Raw genomic sequence first — 22,099 nt, forward strand, 5'->3', positions numbered from 1 at the left:
GGCGCACTACTGCCGCCTATCGGAAATGGGGATAATTGCAGGCTGCAATGCTCAACGACAACAGATGAAAAGAAGGCAACACTAGCTAGCTAATTCCACACCATCATGTATTTCTGTTAGCATGTGGTGTTCGCCAGGCTTGCTGCAGTGGAGCAAAACTGAGTAAGTTGTCTAGTAACTAGACGATAGTTAGTTAAAACGATAGTCAAGATGGGCCTTACTTCTCTGAGAGTTGTTTATGGTAATGCCGGTCGAGCTAACATTTGAATGCTAAGAAATGTCAGCTAGCAAGCTACGCTAGCTAACCACTTTAATTACAACTGGTGTATGTGTTTCTAAGCTAGCCATCACTGATTTGATAATATCAATAGCTATACACAGGCTAATGGATCATCGATTATAGGCTATCTAGCAGCTGAACTTCTCAATCGTCTGCATCACATACCGGTTTCATCTGGCATGACTTGGCCAACTAGCTACTTAGCTACCATTAGTTACCTAGCTAGCTGTCATTAACGCTAGTTACTAAATGTATATGACAAGGCTCGATAGTTAGCAGGGTAAATAATGTAGCTAGACTGTCTAGCTAGAGTATTTCACCATGGAGATTGCAATTGTCTCTTGAATTTCATGAGATCATCCATGTGTCATGTGTTTTGGACTTTGCAAACTGGGCACATCATCAGACTCCAGAATAAGCCATGTCATGTAATGTGTGTGTCACCCTTTCAAGTGCTTAAATCCACATGTCTTCCCAGCATGTGATTTCAACTTTGGGGATGGAATGTCAGACTTATGTAAGCTTAAGCTGATAGTGTTGTATACAAGCCTACATCTTGCCAGTCTGTTTGCTAGCTAGTGAGTTTGTCTGATAGGTATTAACCCCAGTGCTACAAGACCAGACATTAAATAGTTGTTTGCTAGGCATAATTAGGCTTATTCCCCTTCCAATTTCCTTTCGTTTTCAGATTAGCCACCCATTCCTATGGAGATAGAAGAGACCTGGGCTCATGAGGATCGATGGGCTTTCACTGAGTGGGATATCCACCAACGACCGCACCAGGTACCGAAGTACAGATCACACCAGTACCAACACTGTGGTAAGAGCTCCAGAGTGGAGCAGTGGTCTAAGGCACTGCATCTCAGTGCAAGACGTGCCACTACAGGCCCTGGTTTGATTCTAGGCTGTAACACATCTGGTTGTGATTGGAACTCCCATAGGGCGGCGCACAATTGGCCCAGGGTAATCCGGGTTTGGTAGGCCGTCATTGTAAATTTGGCCAGGTCGCAATTGTAAATGAGAACTTGTTCTCAACTTGCTTACCTGGTTAAATAAAGGTGAATAAGAATTTGTTCTTAACTGACTTGCCTAGTTAAATAAAATAAAAATAGCAGATGCCTAGATACCTGCACAGTTCACAGAAATTAGGCTAATCTCACAGAGATGTCATCTAACCATGTTTCTAACTCTTCAATTCTCTGTGCAGTACTCAGAATTCTTGTGTACTGCATAGTACATAAGAATATGAAGTTTGGTATACATGTGGCTACTGTCACTCACTGAGTGCTGTCTTTTTGTGCTTCTATTGGCCCTGTAGAAAGAAACGTTTTACAAATCAGTGTGTTTTGTCAGTACTCTAATGGGTTGTCTGGTCTCTGAATATGACTGAATTGCTGTGACAATGACATTGTGTGTGGGAGTAGGTTGGAGGTCTGACTGGGCTGGGCTAGGCAGGCGTCAGACTTCTCATCTCCACAGGAAGTCTCTGTTTTATCTGTCTTCCTCACTGAACACAGGCGGCGACAGATAGCCAACTCCCAGTCTTGTGGGAATGAGGAGGGCAGGGATGGTAGCCTATATTCTCAGGAATATGTTCTTTAGAATTTGTTACAAATTAATCATTGCAAGTAACAAAGTTGGCAATAACGAACACATGTGGATTCTTCAATCCTACAGCTTTTTATGTGCTTTATTTATTACTTTGCAGCAGAATTTTTGGAACACGTTCTAAAGAACTAAATAACATATTCCTGAAATAGAATGACCATCCAGAGAGGAGGGCTATTAGGTTCCTTCCAATGTTCCTTCTAGGAGACCACCAGGAGCAGGAGACACGGGGTATCTACTAGGAGACAGGAGCTGGAGACAGTGTTGAGCCTACTGGGAGACAGGAGCTGGTGTCACAGGGTATAGTGTTGAGACTACTGGAGACAGGAGCTGGAGATACAGTGTTGAGCCTACTGGAGACAGGAGCTGGAGACACAGTGTTGAGCCTACTGGAAACAGACAGCCACCCCCGCCTCCTCCTCCTCTAAGGTAAACAGGATCTCCTCCTGAAGGTCGCTGGGAGACAATACCCTGGGTATTATTATGGGAAACGACTAAGAATAGATAACGAAAGTAAGGTGGCTGTCGTGCCTGTGGTTTGTGTTTGGATCAGACGAGCCAAAACTGAAGATTTGTCTATAGAAGTGTTACAGTTGTGAAGATAATATTCTTGGTGAGAAGGGCACGCAAGTGAAAGAGCGGGACACATGGTAAAACGTCAGAGGTTTATCAGTCTGTCTATCTTCACGGTAGTTAAGTATTGGAGTTGAAGGCCTAAATAAAGAAGACCTATTTTGTATGCTGTTCATAATGGAGACTTACTGTTCTACTGTATTTTATTCCAGATTTTGTAAGTATTATTTCTTTTACTTTAAAATGTGGAATATTGGACATGTAGGATAACTAGACTGCATCTTTTTTTCTGTTAGTTTCGATTTTCTGTCACTTGTGCCTCCTATCTATTCTGGAATGTTTTAATTCTGGAATGTTTTAATGATCTGCCAACTACCTTCCCCATAGCTTTTGTTTTACATTCATCTCACTACCCTGTTCTTCTCACTGCATGTAAACACTTCAATATTGTACCTCTTCTATTTTCCAAGTAGGTTCATGGCCAGGTCTCGGTGATTTAAACACTTAAATTACTAACCTAACCGCTGATGAATTAGATTACTGCTAAACTGACTTTGGCCTTCTGAGACATGGTGTGTGTTTTCCAGGGTAATCCAAATTAGTGATGGGGGGGAGGGAATTGATAGAGTTAAAAATCGCAATATTATTTAGGATTATATCAATACTTTGACTCCAACTATTGATTTGTATTTTTTGTTTTGTTAGGTAGCTCTAGTCGGCTGTACCTACACAAACTATTTTTCATCCTATAGCTTGTTCTCCATCTTCTTTTTAAATGGTGAGCCAAAATGTTTTCATTGCTTTTATTACCCTGACTGGTCTCTCTGCAGCAGACATTCAGTCAGGTCCATAAGTATTTGGACAGTGACACAATTTGCATCATTTTGGCTCTGTACTCCACCACAATGGATTTGAAAGGAAACAATCACGATGTGCTTTAAGTGTAGACTTTCATCTTTAATTTAAGGGTTTTGTCCAAATTATTGTGTGAACCGTGTAGGAATTGTTTGTTTATAATACTTGTTTGCAAATCCTTTGTAGTCAATGACTGCCTGAAGTCTGGAACCCATAGACATCACCAGATGCTGGGTTTCTTCCCTGGTGATGCTCTGCCAGGTCTTTACTGCAGCTGTCTCGAGTTCCCTGTTCTTGCCTTCAGCAAGTGAAATGCATGCTCAATTGGAATCAGGTCAGGTGATTGACTTGGCCATTGCAGAACATTCCAATTCTTTGCCTTAAAAAAGTATTGGGTTGCTTTCGCAGTATGCTTCGGGTCATTGTCCATATGCACTGTGAAGCGCCGTCCAATGAGTTTTGAAGCATTTGGCTGAATCTGAGCAGATAATATAGACCTAAACACTTCAGAAATCATCCTGCTGCTTGTCAGCAGTCACATCATCAATAAATACAAGGAACCAGTTCCATTGGCATCCATACATCTCCACGCCATAACACTACCTCCACCATGCTTCACAGATGAGGTGGTATGCTCTGATGATGAGCAGTACCTTCCCTTCTCCATAACACTACCTCCACCATGCTTCACAGATGAGGTGGTATGCTCTGATGATGAGCAGTACCTTCCCTTCTCCATACTCTTCTCTTCCCATCATTCTGGTACAAGTTGATCTTTGTCTCATCTGTCCATAGGATGCTGTTCCATAATTGTACAGGCTTTTTAGATGTTTTTTGGCAAACCTTGATTCTGGTCTTCCTGTTTTTGAGGCTTACCAATGGTTTACATCTTGTGGTAAAGCGTCTGTATTTACTCTGGTGAAGTCTTCTCTTGAATGTTGACTTTGACACTGATATGCCTACCTCCTGGAGGGTGTTCCTGATCTGGCCAACTGTTGTGAAGGGGTTTTTCTTCACCAGGGAAATAATTACTCTGTCATCCACCACAGTTGTTTTTCCGTGATCTTCCGGGCCTTTTGGTGTTCCTGAACTCACCAGTGTGTTCTTTCTTGTTAAGAATGTACCAAATAGTTGATTTGGCCACAACTCATGTTTTTGCTATCTCTCTGATTGGTTTCTTTTGATTGTTCAGCCTAATGATGGCTTGCTTCCCTGGCAGTGACAGCTCTTTGGACTTCATATTGAGGGTTAACATCAGCAACATATTGCAAATGCCACACTTGAAATCAACAGAGTCTACAACCCACACAAGTGGCTAAGGTAGTGCAGCTCATCCAGGATGGCACATCAATGCGAGCTGTGGCAAGAAGGTTTGCTGTGTCTGTCAGCGTAGTGTCCAGAGCATGGAGGCGCTACCAGGAGACAGGCCAGTACATCAGGAGACGTGGAGGAGGCCGTAGGAGGGCAACAACCCAGCAGCAGGACCGCTACCTCTGCCTTTGTGCAAGGAGGAGCAGGAGGAGCACTGCCAGAGCCCTGCAAAATGACCTCCAGCAGGCCACAAATGTGCATGTGTCTGCTCAAACGGTCAGAAACAGACTCCATGAGGGTGGTATGAGGGCCCGACGTCCACAGGTGGGGGTTGTGCTTACAGCCCAACACCGTGCAGGACGTTTGGCATTTGCCAGAGAATACCAAGATTGGCAAATTCGCCACTGGCGCCCTGTGCTCTTCACAGATGAAAGCCGGTTCACACTGAGCACATGACAGACGTGACAGTCTGGAGACGCCGTGGAGAACGTTCTGCTGCCTGCAACATCCTCCAGCATGACCGGTTTGGCGGTGGGTCAGTCATGGTGTGGGGTGGCATTTCTTTGGGGGGCCGCACAGCCCTCCATGTGCTCGCCAGAGGTACAGACTGCCATTAGGTACCGAGATGAGATCCTCAGACCCCTTGTGAGACCATATGCTGGTGCGGTTGGCCCTGGGTTCCTCCTAATGCAAGACAATGCTAGACTTCGTGTGGCTGGAGTGTGTCAGCAGTTCCTGCAAGAGGAAGGCATTGATGCTATGGACTGGCCGGCCCGTTCCCCAGAAATGAATCCAATTGAGCACATCTGGGACATCATGTCTCGCTCCATCCACCAACGCCACGTTGCACCACAGACTGTCCAGAAGTTGGCGTATGCTTTCGTCCAGGTCTGGGAGGAGATCCCTCAGGAGACCATCCGCCACCTCATCAAGAGCATGCCCAGGCATTGTAGGGAGGTCATACAGGCACGTGGAGGCCACACACACACTACTGAGCCTCATTTTGACTTGTTTTAAGGACATAACATCAAAGTTGGATCAGCCTGTAGTGTGGTTTTCCACTTTAATTTTGAGTGTGACTCCAAATCCAGACCTCCATGGGTTGATAAATTTGATTTACATTGATAATTTGTGTGATTTTGTTGTCAGCACATTCAACTATGTAAAGAAAAAAGTATTTCATAAGAATATTTCATTCATTCAGATCTAGGATGTTATTTTAGTGTTCCCTTTATTTTTTTTGAGCAGTGTGTGTGTGTGTGTGTGTGTGTGTGTGTGTGTGTGTGTGTGTATATGTGTATATATATATATGGCCACACCTCATTTCCAATCCCAGATATATATATATCTCTGGGATTGGAAATGATGCAGACAATTACATTGATGGAAGCTACAATCTATCTACAATATTAAAGCTGATCTACCTCCTAAAAAAATGTCTCTAGACCGTTTATATGCTTACCTGTAAATGAACTAATGAGGGAATAAAACACACCTGGATATGGAACAGCTGAGCAGCCAATTGTCTAATTACTTTTGGTCCCTTGAAAAGGGGGGGACCACATTAAAAAGTGCTTTAATTCCTACCCCGTTCACACGATTTGGATGTAAATACTGCAAATTAAAGCTGAAGGTCTGCACTTTCAGCTGATATTCATTATTTAATTTCAACTCCAATATGCTGTGATAGACAGGTAAAATAATAATAACTTGGTCAATGTCCAAATATTTATGGCCTACCTCTATAGTGAGCAATATGTTTGGGACATCAAATTGCAATATTGAATCAAGTGAATCGCAATACATGTATGGTATTGCGATTAATATAGTATTGTGAGGTCCCTGGCAATTCCCAGCCCAACACACACACACACACACACACCCTGCCAGCCCTAATGAAAATGCTGTCCCAAGCCCTGCCCTATGGCATCTAGATTAACTGGACCTGTTTAACAATAGTGAAATCAATAGCAAACCAGCCAATATAATGCATCAGAGATTCAGATGTCAGAACATGCATGCGGTAGTCAGTCTATTCAATTACTACACACGTTCAACTGAATCTATCTGGTTGCCTATTATCGGATGCATGACCCTGTTAGCATTGCTGCCATTGATTCAGAGGGGCTGGGTTAAATACGGAAGACCTATTTCGGTTGAATGCATTCAGTTGTGCAGTTGACCAGGTATCTCCCTTTTCTGACGCCGTCAGTACAGAATATGTGTTACACATTACATTCGACATAGGATGCTTGTTTTGTTCACGGAGTTCCAGAAGCAAGAGTGATGGTACTCTTCGTTGATTTGAGTGTTAAATAAAGACGTGAATGGCTGTTACTAGTTGCGGTTGCTAATCTACATATGTTCCGGATGCAATAGATTTTTTTATGGCATAAAACAGATTTCCCTATTTTAATGTAGTAGACAATTTATTAGTGGCGAGTGCACCGTTATTTTATTGGACCTGAAGGCCCCCATTTTTAAATGCCAAGTATTTCAGAAATACAGAATTGCTCTTCTGCAATTTTATCATAAAAAAACGTTGAATTTGAAATGATGAAACCTCCTGTCTGTCATACAGGTAGCAGGTAGCCTAGCGGTTAAAGCGTGGGGCCAATAACCGAAAGGTCGCTAGTTCAAATCCCCAATCCGACAAAATCCATCTGGGCCCTTGAGCAAGGAACTTAACCTTAACTGCTCCAGGGTCGCCATTGATAATGGCAGACTCTGGCCGTGACCCAACTCTCGTAGGGTGTCAGAGGGAGAGTTGGGGTTTGCAAAAAAAACACATATCCAATTCACACATACTTGTACATGTGTGAAACAGGATAAATATAACCACCCACCTAATTATTATTATTATTATCATCATCTCTCCTCTTCCCAGATAAGCCATGATCCCCATCACTGAGCTGCGTTACTTTGTAGACTGCCAGCCGGCCTACCGCATCCTGAAGCCATGGTGGGACGTCTTCACCGACTACATCTCCATCGTCATGCTCATGATCGCCGTGTTCGGGGGCACTCTGCAGGTCTGTTAGAGGACAGTCCCTTTTTTTCCCCCTATGTACTTGATCTTGTTTTTGTTCAGCTTCTGTTACAAATCAGAGACAGCATAGTATGCAAACACTACAGTCAAATGCTTACTTTACTATTGTCGATGTACTTAAAATGCTTTTGTTTCAATCTAGGTCACCCAGGACAAGATGATCTGCCTGCCCTGCAAGTGGGTGGTCAACCATACCTGCAGGAGGTATTTCAACGCTACTCTGTCGGCCCCGCTCTTGTTGGAGCCCAAAGGGATCCAATACAACCTGGACCGCCACCAGTACAACTACGTAGACGCTGTGTGCTACGAGAACCGCCTGCACTGGTTCGCCAAGTACTTCCCTTACCTGGTGCTACTGCATACCCTCATCTTCCTGGCCTGCAGTAACTTCTGGTTCAAGTTCCCCCGGACTAGCTCCAAACTGGAGCACTTTGTGTCCATCTTACTCAAGTGTTTTGACTCTCCCTGGACCACCAGGGCTCTGTCTGAGACGGTGGTGGAGGAGCGCGACCCCAAGCCCCACAAGATGAACGGCTCCATGGATAAGAAGGCGTCGTGTGTCAGCGAGGACGTGGAGGCCAGCGTCCCCATGCTCCAAAAGACAAAGTCTCGCCTGGAGCAGGGGATCGTGGACCGCACTGAGACAGGCGTCCTGGATAAGAAAGAGGGCGAACAGGCAAAAGCTCTATTCGAAAAGGTGAAAAAGTTCCGCATACACGTGGAAGAGGGAGACATTGTGTACAGGCTCTACATCCGACAGACTATTATCAAAGTCATTAAGTTCATTTTTATTATCTGCTATACGGGGTATTATGTGCACAATATTCAGTTCAGTGTGGACTGTAGTGTGGATATAGAGAGCCTCACAGGGTACAGCATGTATCGTTGTGCCCATCCTCTGGCCACTCTGTTTAAGATCCTAGCCTGCGTCTACATCAGCTTAGTGGGGGTTTACGGCTTAATTTGCATGTACACTCTCTGTTGGATGCTGCGGCGCTCGCTGAAGAAATACTCCTTCGAGTCGATACGAGAGGAGAGCAGTTACAGCGACATACCGGACGTGAAGAACGACTTTGCTTTCATGCTGCACATGATTGACCAATACGACCCTCTGTACTCCAAACGCTTTGCTGTCTTCCTGTCCGAGGTGAGCGAGAACAAGCTGCGGCAGCTCAACCTGAACAACGAGTGGACTCTGGACAAACTGAGGCAGAGAATCACCAATAACTCCCAGGAGAAGTTGGAGCTGCACCTCTTCATGCTGAGTGGCATCCCAGACACAGTGTTTGACTTGATGGAGCTGGAGGTAGTTTGTTTACAGTTGGCTGTATTCCATGTTGTCCACGTGCCTTGATTTGTTCTGTTTTTGAATGCACACACTGTAGAAACTTTGATTTGTTGTGCGAGTACTTTTCCTATAATGTACATCTGAGTCGCAGGTGTGTCGGAATAATTACAGGATTTCTTAAAAGAAGAGAGAAACTTGTACACTGCTCCTGCCAATGTCACTTCAGTTTATTGAGCTTAGATATCGGCCTCTTGGTCCGAATGTATTATTTGTTGGTTATTATTGTAGGTGCTGAAGCTGGAGCTCATTCCAGACATTACCATCCCTCCTATCATCGCCCAGCTGGTCAACCTGAAGGAGATGTGGCTGTACCATACCCCGGCTAAGATCGAGGCTCCCGCCTTGGCCTTCCTCAGGGAGAACCTCAAGTCCCTCCACATCAAGTTCACCGACATCAAGGAGATCCCTCTGTGGATCTACAGCCTGAAGAACCTGAGCGAGCTGCACCTGACGGGGAACCTGAGCGCAGAGAACAACCGATACATTGTTATTGATGGGCTACGGGAGCTGAAGAGGCTCAAGGTGCTCCGGCTGAAGAGTAACTTGACCAAGCTACCTCAGGTATTTGTTTCTTTAAAAAAATTCTTCCTCTTTTTCTCTTGTCTTTGTTTGTTTTTCATGTAATTTATAGTTTTAATCATTTGGTTTGGGAGAGGAGCCCCTGTCAAACCCTGTTTTTCCCCCTCTCCGTGCACTGTAATGTTTCACCTTTTATGTATGATGTTCTTCACCTCAGGTGGTGACGGACGTGGGGGTGCACCTCCAGAAGCTGTCAGTCAACAACGAGGGCACCAAGCTGATGGTCCTCAACAGCCTGAAGAAAATGGTGAACCTGACTGAACTGGAGCTGATCCGCTGTGACTTAGAACGCATCCCACACTCCATCTTCAGCCTGCACAACTTGCAGGAGATTGACCTCAAGGTTTGTTTGTCATTGCTGTTTATTACGTTCCATTAAGGTTGCAACATTCTTATAACTTTCCCAAATTTCCCTGGTTTCACAGAAATCCTGGTTGCAGGATTTTAGATTGTGTGCTTATTCTCTCCTCATTCCTAGAATTTTCCAATTGAGATTTCAGGAAAACCAGGGAATTTTGGGAACGTAACAAGAATTTTGCAACCCTGCGTTCAGTGTACTTTTAATTAGTGTTCTCACCAATTGTATGACGTGATTGTATTGTTTCCCCAGACACATTAAGCAAGCGTTTTTTTCTGAATTCTGCTGCTTTCCCCTCCCTTAGTTCGGTTAGTTTGGGCTAGTGTGACTACTCTATCTGCACTCAGGAGCGCACTAAACAACCCACATGGTTCGCTCAAAAAGGGTAATCTCAGTCTCATTCATTTCGTACTGTGGTGCGGTTTGCTGCCAGTGAGAATGCAGTTCAGACCAAACACAGGAAAATAACTAGAGTTGCGCAGTTTTATTGGTTGCTTGACTGAGAGCATTTGATGAAGTTCATGCAGTACCATAACTTGATATCTCTGAAACATTCTGTGTGGCGCTGCACATTTATGACCACATCCAATGCAGATTAGGGGGACTGGGGCTATACCGGGGATATAGGCTACTAAATATAGACTATTGAAATCAAATTTTAATTGTCACATGCGCCAAATACAAGCGATGTAGACCTTACAGTGAAATGCTAACTTACAAGCCCTTAACCAACAATGCAGTTTTAAGAAAAAATAAGTATTTACTAAATTAACTGAAGTAAACAAATAAATACAAATGGAAAAAAAGAATGAAATGAGATTAATTTTCACGTCACAGTTAAAGCCCATGTTACCTCCCGCATGTTGAAAAACTCAAAGTGAAAGTAGTATGACCTACAAGTTATGCTTTTGATTATCATAGATGGATTTACTGTGATCATTTCTCTCCAATAAACAAGTTACTTGCAAGAACAGGTGGTTTTGTTTAGGCATTTTAGTTAGTTTGACATTTTGGCAATGTGAAACCAACTCGACCCCAAATAAATATTATGTATGTATGAATAGATATACACTGCTCAAAAAAATAAAGGGAACACTAAAATAACACATCCTAGATCTGAATTAATGAAATATTCTTGTTAAATACTTTTTTCTTTACATAGTTGAATGTGCTGACAACAAAATTGCACAAATTATCAATGGAAATCAAATGTATCAACCCATGGAGGTCTTGATTTGGAGTCACACTCAAAATTAAAGTGGAAAACCACACTACAGGCTGATCCAACTTTGATGTAATGTCCTTAAAACAAGTAAAAATGAGGCTCAGTAGTGTGTGTGGCCTCCACGTGCCTGTATGACCTCCCTACAACGCCTGGGCATGCTCCTGATGAGGTGGCGGATGGTCTCCTGAGGGATCTTCTCCCAGACCTGGACTAAAGCATCCGCCAAATCCTGGACAGTCTGTGGTGCAACGTGGCGTTGTTGGATGGAGCAAGACATGATGTCCCAGATGTGCTCAATTGGATTCAGGTCTGGGGAACGGGCGGGCCAGTCCATAGCATCAATGCCTTCCTCTTGCAGGAACTGCTGACACACTCCAGCCACATGAGGTCTAGCATTGTCTTGCATTAGGAGGAACCCAGGGCCAACCGCACCAGCATATGGTCTCACAAGGGGTCTGAGTATCTCATCTCGGTACCTAATGGCAGTCAGGCTACCTCTGGCGAGCACATGGAGGGCTGTGCGGCCCCCCAAAGAAATGCCACCCCACACCATGACTGACCCACCGCCAAACCGGTCATGCTAGAGGATGTTGCAGGCAGCAGAACGTTCTCCACGGCGTCTCCAGACTCTGTCACATCTGTCATGTGCTCAGTGTGAACCTGCTTTCATCTGTGAAGAGCACAGGGCGCCAGTGGCGAATTTGCCAGTCTTGGTGTTCTCTGGCAAATGCCAAACGTCCTGCACGGTGTTGGGCTGTAAGCACAACCCCCACCTGTGGACGTCGGGCCCTCATACCACCCTCATGGAGTCTGTTTCTGACCGTTTGAGCAGACACATGCACATTTGTGGCCTGCTGGAGGTCATTTTGCAGGGCTCTGTCAGTGCTCCTCCTGCTCCTCCTTGCACAAAGGTGGAGGTAGCGGTCCTGCTGCTGGGTTGTTGCCCTCCTACGGCCTCCTCCACGTCTCCTGATGTACTGGCCTGTCTCCTGGTAGCGCCTCCATGCTCTGGACACTATGCTGACAGACACCGCAAACCTTCTTGCCACAGCTTGCATTGATGTGCCATCCTGGATGAGCTGCACTACCTGAGACACTTGTGTGGGTTGTAGACTCCGTCTCATGCTACCACCTAGAGTGAAAGCACCACCAGCATTCAAAAGTGACCAAAACATCAGCCAGGAAGCATAAGAACTGAGAAGTGGTCTGTGGTCACCACCTGCAGAACCACTCCTTTATTGGGGGTGTCTTGCTAATTGCCTATAATTTCCACCTGTTGTCTATTCCATTTGCACAACAGCATGTGAAATGTGTCAATCAGTGTTGCTTCCTAAGTGGACAGTTTTATTTCACAGAAGTGTGATTGACTTGGAGTTACATTGTGTTGTTTAAGTGTTCCCTTTATTTTTTTGAGCAGTATATATGAGGTCCAATAGCAGCAACCATCACTCCTGTGTTCCAATGGCACAAGGATATTTCTAAGTGACCCCAAACTTTTGAACGGTAGTGTATGTATGTACAGTGGGGCAAAAAAGTATTTAGTATTTAGTGAAAACCTCCTTCCATCAGCAAGGGCATTGAAGATGAAACGTGGCTGGGTCTTTCAGCATGACAATGATCCCAAACACACCGCCCGGGCAACAAAGGAGTGGCTTCGTAAGAAGCATTTCAAGGTCCTGGAGTGGCCTAGCCAGTCTCCAGATCTCAACCCCATAGAAAATCTTTGGAGGGAGTTGAAAGTCCATGTTGCCCAGCAACAGCCCCAAAACATCACTGCTCTAGAGGAGATCTGCATGGAGGAATGGGCCAAAATACCAGAAACGGTGTGTGAAAACCTTGTGAAGACTTACAGAAAACGTTTGACCTCTGTCATTGCCAACAAAGGGTATATAACAAAGTATTGAGAAACTTTTGTTGTTGACCAAATACTTATTTTCCACCATAATTTGCAAATAATTTCATTAGAAATCCTACAATGTAATTATCTGGATTTTTTTTTCTCATTTTGTCTGTCATAGTTGAAGTGTACCTATGATGAAAATTATAGGCCTCATCTTTAAGTGGGAGAACTTGCACAATTGGTGGCTAACTAAATACTTTTTTGCCCCACTGTATGTATGTGTAACAAATAATCAAACTCTGATTCGAACTACAGCTAAGTGAAAAACCTGTGTGAAAATGCCCCAAATCTAGTCCAGGACTAAGCTTAATCTGTGTCAGGGACACTGGCCTTGTATTTATTCAATGTTTTTGTATGTATGAATGAAATGTATTATTATTGTCATCATTGAAGGACAACAACCTGAAGACCATCGAGGAGATCATCAGCTTCCAGCACCTGCACCGTCTGGTCTGCCTTAAGCTCTGGTACAACCAGATCGCCTACATTCCCATCCAGATCGGCACCCTCAACAACATGGAGAGGCTCTATCTGAACAGGAACAAAATCGATAAGATCCCCAGCCAGCTGTTCTACTGTCGGAAGCTGCGCTTCCTAGACCTGAGCCACAACAACCTCACCTACATCCCAGCAGACGTGGGGTACCTGCAGAACCTCCAGTACCTGGTAGTCACTGCTAACAGAGTGAGTGCTTTCCTTTTCAGATTTGGTTTGTTGTACAAACAGTTGGTGTATTCCGGATTAGTTATGAGGAAAGTGTTGTCTGTAGCCGTGTTGACTCATCTGAGAACTGTGAATCAAATCCCATTAATACATTGTGCAGTGATAGTCACGTCCACCTGACACTAACACATTGTGCAGTGATAGTCACGTCCACCTGACACTAACACATTGTGCAGTGATAGTCACGTCCACCTGACACTAACACATTGTGCAGTGATAGTCACGTCCACCTGACACTAACACATTGTGCAGTGATAGTCACGTCCACCTGACACTAACACATTGTGCAGTGATAGTCACGTCCACCTGACACTACCTCTTGATCCCACGTTCCTTTCTTTTCACCCCACTTAGATTGAGGCCCTGCCCAACGAGCTGTTCCAGTGTAAGAAGCTCCGTACGCTGAACCTGGGTAACAACTGCCTGACGTCTCTGCCGTCACGTTTCGGGGAGCTGACGGCCCTGACCCAGCTGGAGCTGAGGGGGAATAGACTGGACTGTCTGCCCGTGGAGCTGGGGGAATGCAGGCAGTTGAAGAAGACGGGCCTGGTGGTGGAGGAGGACCTCTTCAACACCCTGCCCACCGAGGTGAAGGAGCAGCTGTGGAAGGTGGACAAGGAGACTGCCTGAGTAGATAGGGGGTTGGGGGATGGTAACTTAGTCGAAACAGACACAGGCCGGACACCTGGAGGACTGAAGAGGACTAGAGAGGACTACACAGACTCTGACAGCTCGCTAACAGAGCAGCCCCTGCTCACTCTGACTGTACTCTACTCTACTGCAGGGATGCTTTTCAAAGGGAATCAAAGTCCCACCGCCATGCCACTTTTTTTTTTCCAAACGTAAAAAAAAAAGATACAAAAAAGTCTGCCATGGGATACAGTGTGTGCGTTGAACAAGATGAGAGATGTCAGCTCGAATGTGTTGCACGTGAGGATACAAAATGCAAATGCCATATTTCTGTAAGAGAAGGGACTCTGCAGGTGGGCAGTATAATTGTCATTAAGGCAGGGTATATTATCCTGTTACATACAGTACAATAGGCCCCCCTTGATAGATTCTAGTCCATAGGGTGCTAAGTGACAATAGTTAGTTGCCCACTCTCAGTATGTGCCATGAGAGATGGTGTATAGCTACTGTCCGCAATGACAGGAGGAAGAATCTCCATTAAAGGAGGATTCTCCAAGATCTCTGGTCCTGTGCTCATTACTCTAGTGTGTGTGTGTGTGTGTGTGTGTGTGTGTGTGTGTGTGTGTGTGGGCCATTACATTCATAAATGAAAATATCTTAAATGGGGAATTTTCCACTCAAAATTGGACAGACCTAGCTGAATTTGTCAAAATCAAATAATGTTGTAGCGGCCAGGTCTTTATTCCTTGCTCACTGACTGATATTTTAGGTAACATGTTTATAAAGTACTTAAGAACAGCCCGTAGCCGTGGTATATTGGCCATATACCACACCCCCTCGGGCCTTATTGCTTAAATACACCAGTGGGTTTTTTTTTTTCTCCAGTGGCAATTCGGCAAATTGTTGTTTAATCAGTAAGTTATGTCAAAGTAAACTGGGCCGACGACTGCTATACAATCCATTTATATTACTCATCCTATGCATCAGCACTGGAATGTGCTGCTTAAATTAGATACGATGTCTGTAACAGCTGAGGTATGGGGCTGGAGAATTGTAACCACTCAAATTCATTGGCGGAGCCATGCAACTATGGACTAAGCATTCTCAGTCTCAATGGAAATTATCCTTTTGAAAGAGGTTTTTATTCCAGGACTAAGCTTAATCTGAGTTATATTATTCAAGAATCAATGGGTGTATATATCATTCATTTATAAGTCCACAAATAGATATAGCAATTACAGAGAGACCCTTTCCTCAGCAATCCCCTGCTGATGACATTGACAATCAACTCTTATTTCATGGTGTTTTCTCAGACATACTTGTCTCTTAATGGAATTATGCAAATATTCATGCTAGACTAAATAGTGAGACAAGACTAATCTGTTTCTTAGACACAGGCCTAAAAACCATTCTCAATCTCAATGGAAATTCTCCTTTGAAATAGGTTTTTATTCCAGGACTAAGCTTAATCTGTGTCTTGGAATTGGAGTTATATTATCCAATAATTAAATTATAACTCCACAAATGGATATAACAATTGCAGATAACATCCCAAACCCCACCGCCACCATGGGGCACTCTTCACAATGTTGACATCCGCAAACCACTCGCCCACAGGACGCCATACATGTGGTCTGAGGTTCTCAGCCTGGTTGGACCTACTGCCAAATTCTCTAAAATGACATTGGAGGCGGCTTATGGTAGAGAAATGAACATTCTCTGGCAACAGCTCTGGTGGACATTCCTGCAGTCAGCATGCCAATTGCACGCTCCCTCAACTTGAGACATCTATTGCATTGTGTTGTGACAAAACTGCACATTTTAGAGTGGCCTTTTATTGTCCCCAGCGCAAGGTGCACTGGTGTAATGATCATGCTGTTTAATCAGCTTCTTGATATGCCACACCTGTCAGGTGGATGGATTATCTTGACGAAGGAGAAATGCTCACTAACAAGGATGTAATCAAATTTCTGCATAAAAAAATATGGAACATTTCTGGGATCTTTTTATTTCAACTCATGAAACATGGGACCAACACTGCATCTTGCATTTATATTTCTGTTCAGTGCATTAACAATGGCTACCTGGATGGCATCAGCATTACTGCCATTAATTCACGTATTTGAATAGAATGGTCAAATAAGGTTGAATTCAATCAAACCCACATAGTATTTCCAGTTCTGGGGTCTATATAATAATACAGCATATTTTATTGAGGCTACTGAATAAACAAGATGAATCACAATTTACAGATTTGATTCAATCTATCCCTTTGTCAGGCTACCACAGTGGAGCATAGCAAGATCCCTTCATAGTGATGGCTGACTACATTATGTTCATTTTCAGAATTAAGGACCAAAATTGAGTTAGGATTTGAAATAAAAATGTATTGGTTACGTACACATATTTAGTAGATGTTGTTGCCGGTGTAGCGAAAAGCTCTAATGGTGCAGTAGGATCTACACTCACATCTAAAAAATCAAATGGTATTAAGACATATATCAAATTTAGGATGAGCTTTGTCGGAGTGGCATTGACCAAAATACAGTATATACATATGAAATGAGTAAAACAGGATGTAAACATTAAAGTGTTCCATTTGTACTTTGGCCTTGTTAACTTGTACTTAAAGATGGGGATCGATGTTCAAGTTGATCCTTAATGTGTGGGTGCTATATTGAGCTACCGGTTACTACTGTTCATTAGTGTTGATACGCAACCATGAATGGGGCTCTATGCTCTAGTTAAGAGGTTGTTAGGGTGCAGCTGAAATGGCACCCTAAGTAATGCACTGTAGGGAATAGGATGCCATTTCAGATGCAGTTGAGTTTCCATTTCTTAATTAGTCATTCTAGCTGTTATGAGTCTGACAACCAAATATCTCATCCTCATAGGTCATTCCATATTCATCTATTTGTTCATCAACATCTATTTTTGTGAGAAATTCTACACCCCCCCCCAGCATTTCCGGGTTTGTCTCAGTGAGCATGATGATGTTGCGATGATTGGGTTTGTCTCAGTGAGCATGATGATGTTGCGATGATTGGGTTCGTCTCAGTGAGCATGATGATGTTGCGATGATTGGGTTTGTCTCAGTGAGCATGATGATGTTGCGATGATTGGGTTTGTCTCAGTGAGCATGATGATGTTGCGATGATTGGGTTTGTCTCAGTGAGCATGATGATGTTGCGATGATTGGGTTTGTCTCAGTGAGCATGATGATGTTGCGATGATTGGGTTTGTCTCAGTGAGCATGATGATGTTGCGATGATTGTGGACTTCTGTATGCAAGGTCAACGCATGGCTCTGACACAGCAACACAACACGTGCATAGAGGAGCTGTCTTGTCATCAGGAAACGGATTATAACACAGATGCAAAGAACATTGCTGTGGATGACATGGAGATTAACTAAATATGCACAGTGGTCTTATGACTGAAGGACAACACAAACAACACCGGAATGATGGCTGGCTGTGTAAAGCTGTTCTGCCAATGCTTGTCTTTCGCACTTGCCCATGCAAGAAGTTAAGAAGATTTAAAGCTATAGGAAGATGGGCTCATTGTAATGGTTGGAATGGAATTAATGGAACGGAGTCAAACATATGGAAACCACGTGTTTGATTCCCATAATTCCAGTCCAGCTATTACAATGAGCCCGTCCTTCTATAGCTCCTCCCATCAGCCTCCACTGGTATTTATGTTCTTAAAAGGTTATTATGACATGCACATTTCCTCAGCAATCCACTGCTGATGTCGTCAACAATCAACTCTTATTTCATACTTGTCTCTTCATGGAATTATGCAAATATTCATGCTAGATTAGATAGTGAGACAAGATTAACAGAAGGGATCCGTTTTTTAGACACAGATTAGTCCAGGACTAAAAAGCATTCTCCGTCTCAATGGACATTCTCCTTTGAAATAGGTTTTTATTCCAGAACTAAGCTTAATCTGTGTCTGGGAAACAGCCCTTAGATGAGTGCAGCCCATCGTCAAGTGTGAGGTGTCTTGGAGAAAGTGTGTACCCTTGTGTCCTGTGCACCGCTTGTGATTGGATAGTCAGTATGGAAACTGCATTCGGTGCACAGTTTGTGTTGAAGTCTGTTAATTGTTGTGTCATCCCATAGAAATCTATTTAAATAAGGCTTTTTATTTGTTTTAAATCTACTATCACTCACTAAATGAATCTTCTTGAAGCCATTAGTATTTTTGCAGATTTTCAGAGCATGTCTACATTTTTTGGGTATTTTTTGTATTTTGTGTTCTGTATAGGGTAGCATAATCAAGTGGTGAATGCAATACCTAATTATGATAGTTATTCATTAGAAAAATAGTTGGACATTTTTCTGACCATTTTTCTTCTACTTTAACCTCAGGAAATGTACATTTCAGTTTTATCCGTGCATTTTTTTGGTGTTGCTTTAATAGCAGATTTTTTTTACTCCACTCATTTTTATGTTCATTTAAACAGTTGTTATACCACACATTTTTATAATTATATACGTTTTGAAAATGTTCTAGTCAATAGTATTTAATATATTTAATATTAAATGCAGCTTCAAAATTATATTTCAATAAAACACTTTTGTTTCTGAAATCATACATCACATATGTCAATAGATATATTTTGTGTGTATTCATTTGTGTTGTTTCCTTTGTTGCTCACTTTAAGAGTATGGAAGAAATGGATGTGTACAGTATATGTTTTAGAGCCATCATAGATGTACAGTAGACCCTACTCCTACCACAATACCATGTAGCTGTATTTTAAACTGGAATGTCATCCTCCAACATGTTTTTTTTTACACCATATTTTGTTTTTAAATCAAATTCCTCATCTAAGGGACTGACAACCCCCATTGTACTACTAGTAAGTAGTGTATCAGCAGTATTAACTTTGTTGCCAAAAAAACTCCCAGCACTTCAGGAAAATAACATTGCTATTTTGTTTACATGACATGATGTTGTCAACTGTCTATTTGATCCTAATTATGCTCTAAAATATTGTCATCATTCCCCTCCTTTAATTCCTCTTGTGAAATTACAGTATAATAAACTTAATTACGCACTTACACTTGTCTTATTTTAGCATTTGCCTCCTGGATCAATTTGTGTTGAATTTGATCAATTAAGTGGGCACTTTACACTGCCTAACCACAACAATCAAGAGGCTTGATATGGATATGAAGTACTACTATATTGTAATAATATTGGAATATGGGATCTTTCTGATTTTGTAATAGACATTTGAGCACAAGTCTGCAAGTAATTATGTTGACCTTCTCTAGATGAGAGAAAAAAAAGTTCCATCATAACAGTAGTAAGAAAGGCCATGTGAGGATGTGACAGATCTAGGTGACAATGGTCGTGTTCTTCTGCTCAGTGCTCCTGGTGCTTTCAAAACAACTTGGAACCTCTATGAGTTAACATTTGCATCTGTTTTTTGCATAGAGCTTTCTTTTAGTTGATTGTAACTCTTTCCAAATGGGAAACTCGGAGCTCATCCTTCTACAATGTGATTCCAAGTTGGTAAAACAATAGGAGTTTTACGAGTTCAAAGTTGTCTTGAACTCGGCATCATGCGTTGCATGCATTAACCGTCGGGCACCAGACTGCTACAACATATGATGTTGTAAAATACCTATCCAGGCGTTGTAAGATCTGCCAAGCGTAAGCAATGTCTGAGCAGAGGAACACAACCTTTTGTGTACAGAGAGAACCAAAAGGGGACGAGCTTTAGGGACACCAGTAGTGATGGCGCTTTCAAGACAACTGGGAACTCTGAAAGAAAACGAGGTCAAATCATGATGTCAGTGATTTTCAGGTCGGAAAGTCGGAACTCTAGAAAAATGTGTTTTCGACTTGGAGTTGTTTGTTCTGAATTCCTAGTTGTCTTGAATGCCCTGAAGTTGGAAGTCTGTGATTTCCCAGTTCCCAGTTGTTTTGAACAGGGCATGAGGGGGGTAACATAGAGATAGAGGACTCATCTTTGTATCTGTGCCATTATAGCGTCTGTGAGAGCATGGGCTCCGCCACTGAGGTAATCTCCATTTTGAAGTGGTGAATTTTCTACTTTGCAATTGGCTGATCCCTCCTGATGACACGGTTGGACATGACTCCAACCGGGTGACTAGGATAGTATCATGGCGCCGGAGAAGATGGCTGACGTTTTACTTGCTCCTAACCGAATGTGTTTTTTCCCTTGTTATTTTCTGTTGTTTGTAACTTGTTTTTTTTACTTATTCTGTACGTAATGTTGCTGCTACCATCTCTTATGACAGAAAATAACTTCTGGACATTGAATACTCACAATGAACTGGCAGAAGCTTTGTTTCTTCTTTAACGAGTCCGACGAGCCCGATGTGAAGGACATACTGCTTTCCCGGGAACAGATGCAAATCCCCATCATTTGCTTAAAGAGAAGATGGAGAAAAAGAGGACGGAAGTCTGTCTGCATTCTGAGAGTTCGTAGGCGATCGAATAAACCCCCACTGCCTTACGTTCTACTAGCTAGCATGCAATTTTGGGAAATAAAATTGACCTACGAGGAAGATTAAATTACCAACAGGACATTAAAAACTGTAATATCTTATGCTTCACGGAGTCGTGGCTGAAGGACGACATTATCAACATACAGCTGGCTGGTTATACACTGTATCGGCAGGATAGAACAGCGGCGTCTGATAAGACAAGGGGGACGGACAATCTCAGATGAAGCAGATGCTAAGCTTACAGGTCTGTTTTGCTATATGTTCAGGGATTCTTCCAATGGCATTGAGGAGAACACCACGTCATCAGTAAGTGCATTGATGACGTTGGACGCACGTCCGATGTGGCAGGGCTTGCAAACCATAACAGACTACAAAGGGAAGCACAGCCGAGAGCTGCCCAGTGACATGAGCCTACCAGAGGAGCTAAACTAATTCTATGCTCGCTTCGAGGCAAATAACACTGAAACATGCATGAGAGGAACAGCTTTTCTGGACGACTGTGTGACTACGCTCTCCGCAGCCGATATGAGTAAAGCCTTTTAACAAGCCAGCATTCACAAGGCCGCACGTCGCAGGACGTGTACTGCGAGCATGCACTGACCAACTGGCAAGTGTCTTCACTGACATTTTCAACCTCTCCATGTCCGAGTTTGTAATACCAACATGTTTTAAGCAGACCACCATAGTCTCTGTGCCCAAGGACACTAAGGTAACCTGCCTAAATGTCTACTGACCCGTAGCACTCACGTCTGTTCCCATGAAGTGCTTTGAAAGGCTGGTCATGGCTCACATCAACATCGTTATCCCAGAAATCCTACACCCACTCCAATTTGCATACCGCCCTAACAGATCGAAAGATGATGCAATCACTATTGCACTCCACACTGCCCTGTCCCACCTGGACAAAAGGAACACCTATGTGAGAATGTTATGCATTGACTACAGCTCAGCGTTCAACACCATAATGCCCTCAAAGCTCATCAATAAGCTAAGGACCCTGGGACTAAACACCTCCCGCTGCAACTGGATCCTGGACCTTCTGACGGGTCGCCCCCAGGTGGTAAGAGTAGTTAACAACACATCTGCCATGCTGATCCTCAAGACAGGGGCCCCTCAGGGGTGCTTGCTCAGTCACCTCCTGTACTACCAGTTCACCCATGACTGCAC

At 43.3% G+C, this 22,099-nt stretch overlaps 1 protein-coding gene across 5 annotated transcripts; it reads left to right on the forward strand.

The window, feature by feature from the left end:
- The first annotated feature begins 21 nt into the window (after positions 1 to 21).
- On the forward strand, positions 22 to 15,146 carry LOC112262577 (volume-regulated anion channel subunit LRRC8A-like). Of its 5 annotated transcripts, none has more exons than XM_042331353.1 (9): positions 22 to 162; positions 969 to 1,100; positions 2,093 to 2,317; positions 7,515 to 7,659; positions 7,819 to 8,982; positions 9,253 to 9,585; positions 9,761 to 9,946; positions 13,480 to 13,770; positions 14,164 to 15,146. In XM_042331353.1, the coding sequence occupies exons 4-9, from the start codon at positions 7,522 to 7,524 to the stop codon at positions 14,437 to 14,439; spliced, it is 2,388 nt and encodes a 795-aa protein (XP_042187287.1). In that variant the 5' UTR covers positions 22 to 162; positions 969 to 1,100; positions 2,093 to 2,317; positions 7,515 to 7,521; the 3' UTR covers positions 14,440 to 15,146. The 5 variants fall into 5 exon arrangements, with proteins under 5 accessions (XP_042187287.1, XP_042187289.1, XP_042187290.1 ...); XM_042331355.1 differs by having other exon boundaries at positions 969 to 1,063; XM_042331356.1 differs by lacking the exon at positions 2,093 to 2,317.
- The last annotated feature ends 6,953 nt before the right edge of the window (positions 15,147 to 22,099 follow it).

The sequence above is a fragment of the Oncorhynchus tshawytscha genome, linkage group LG12, assembly GCF_018296145.1.
Source record: "Oncorhynchus tshawytscha isolate Ot180627B linkage group LG12, Otsh_v2.0, whole genome shotgun sequence".
Taxonomy (NCBI): Eukaryota; Metazoa; Chordata; class Actinopteri; order Salmoniformes; family Salmonidae; genus Oncorhynchus; species Oncorhynchus tshawytscha.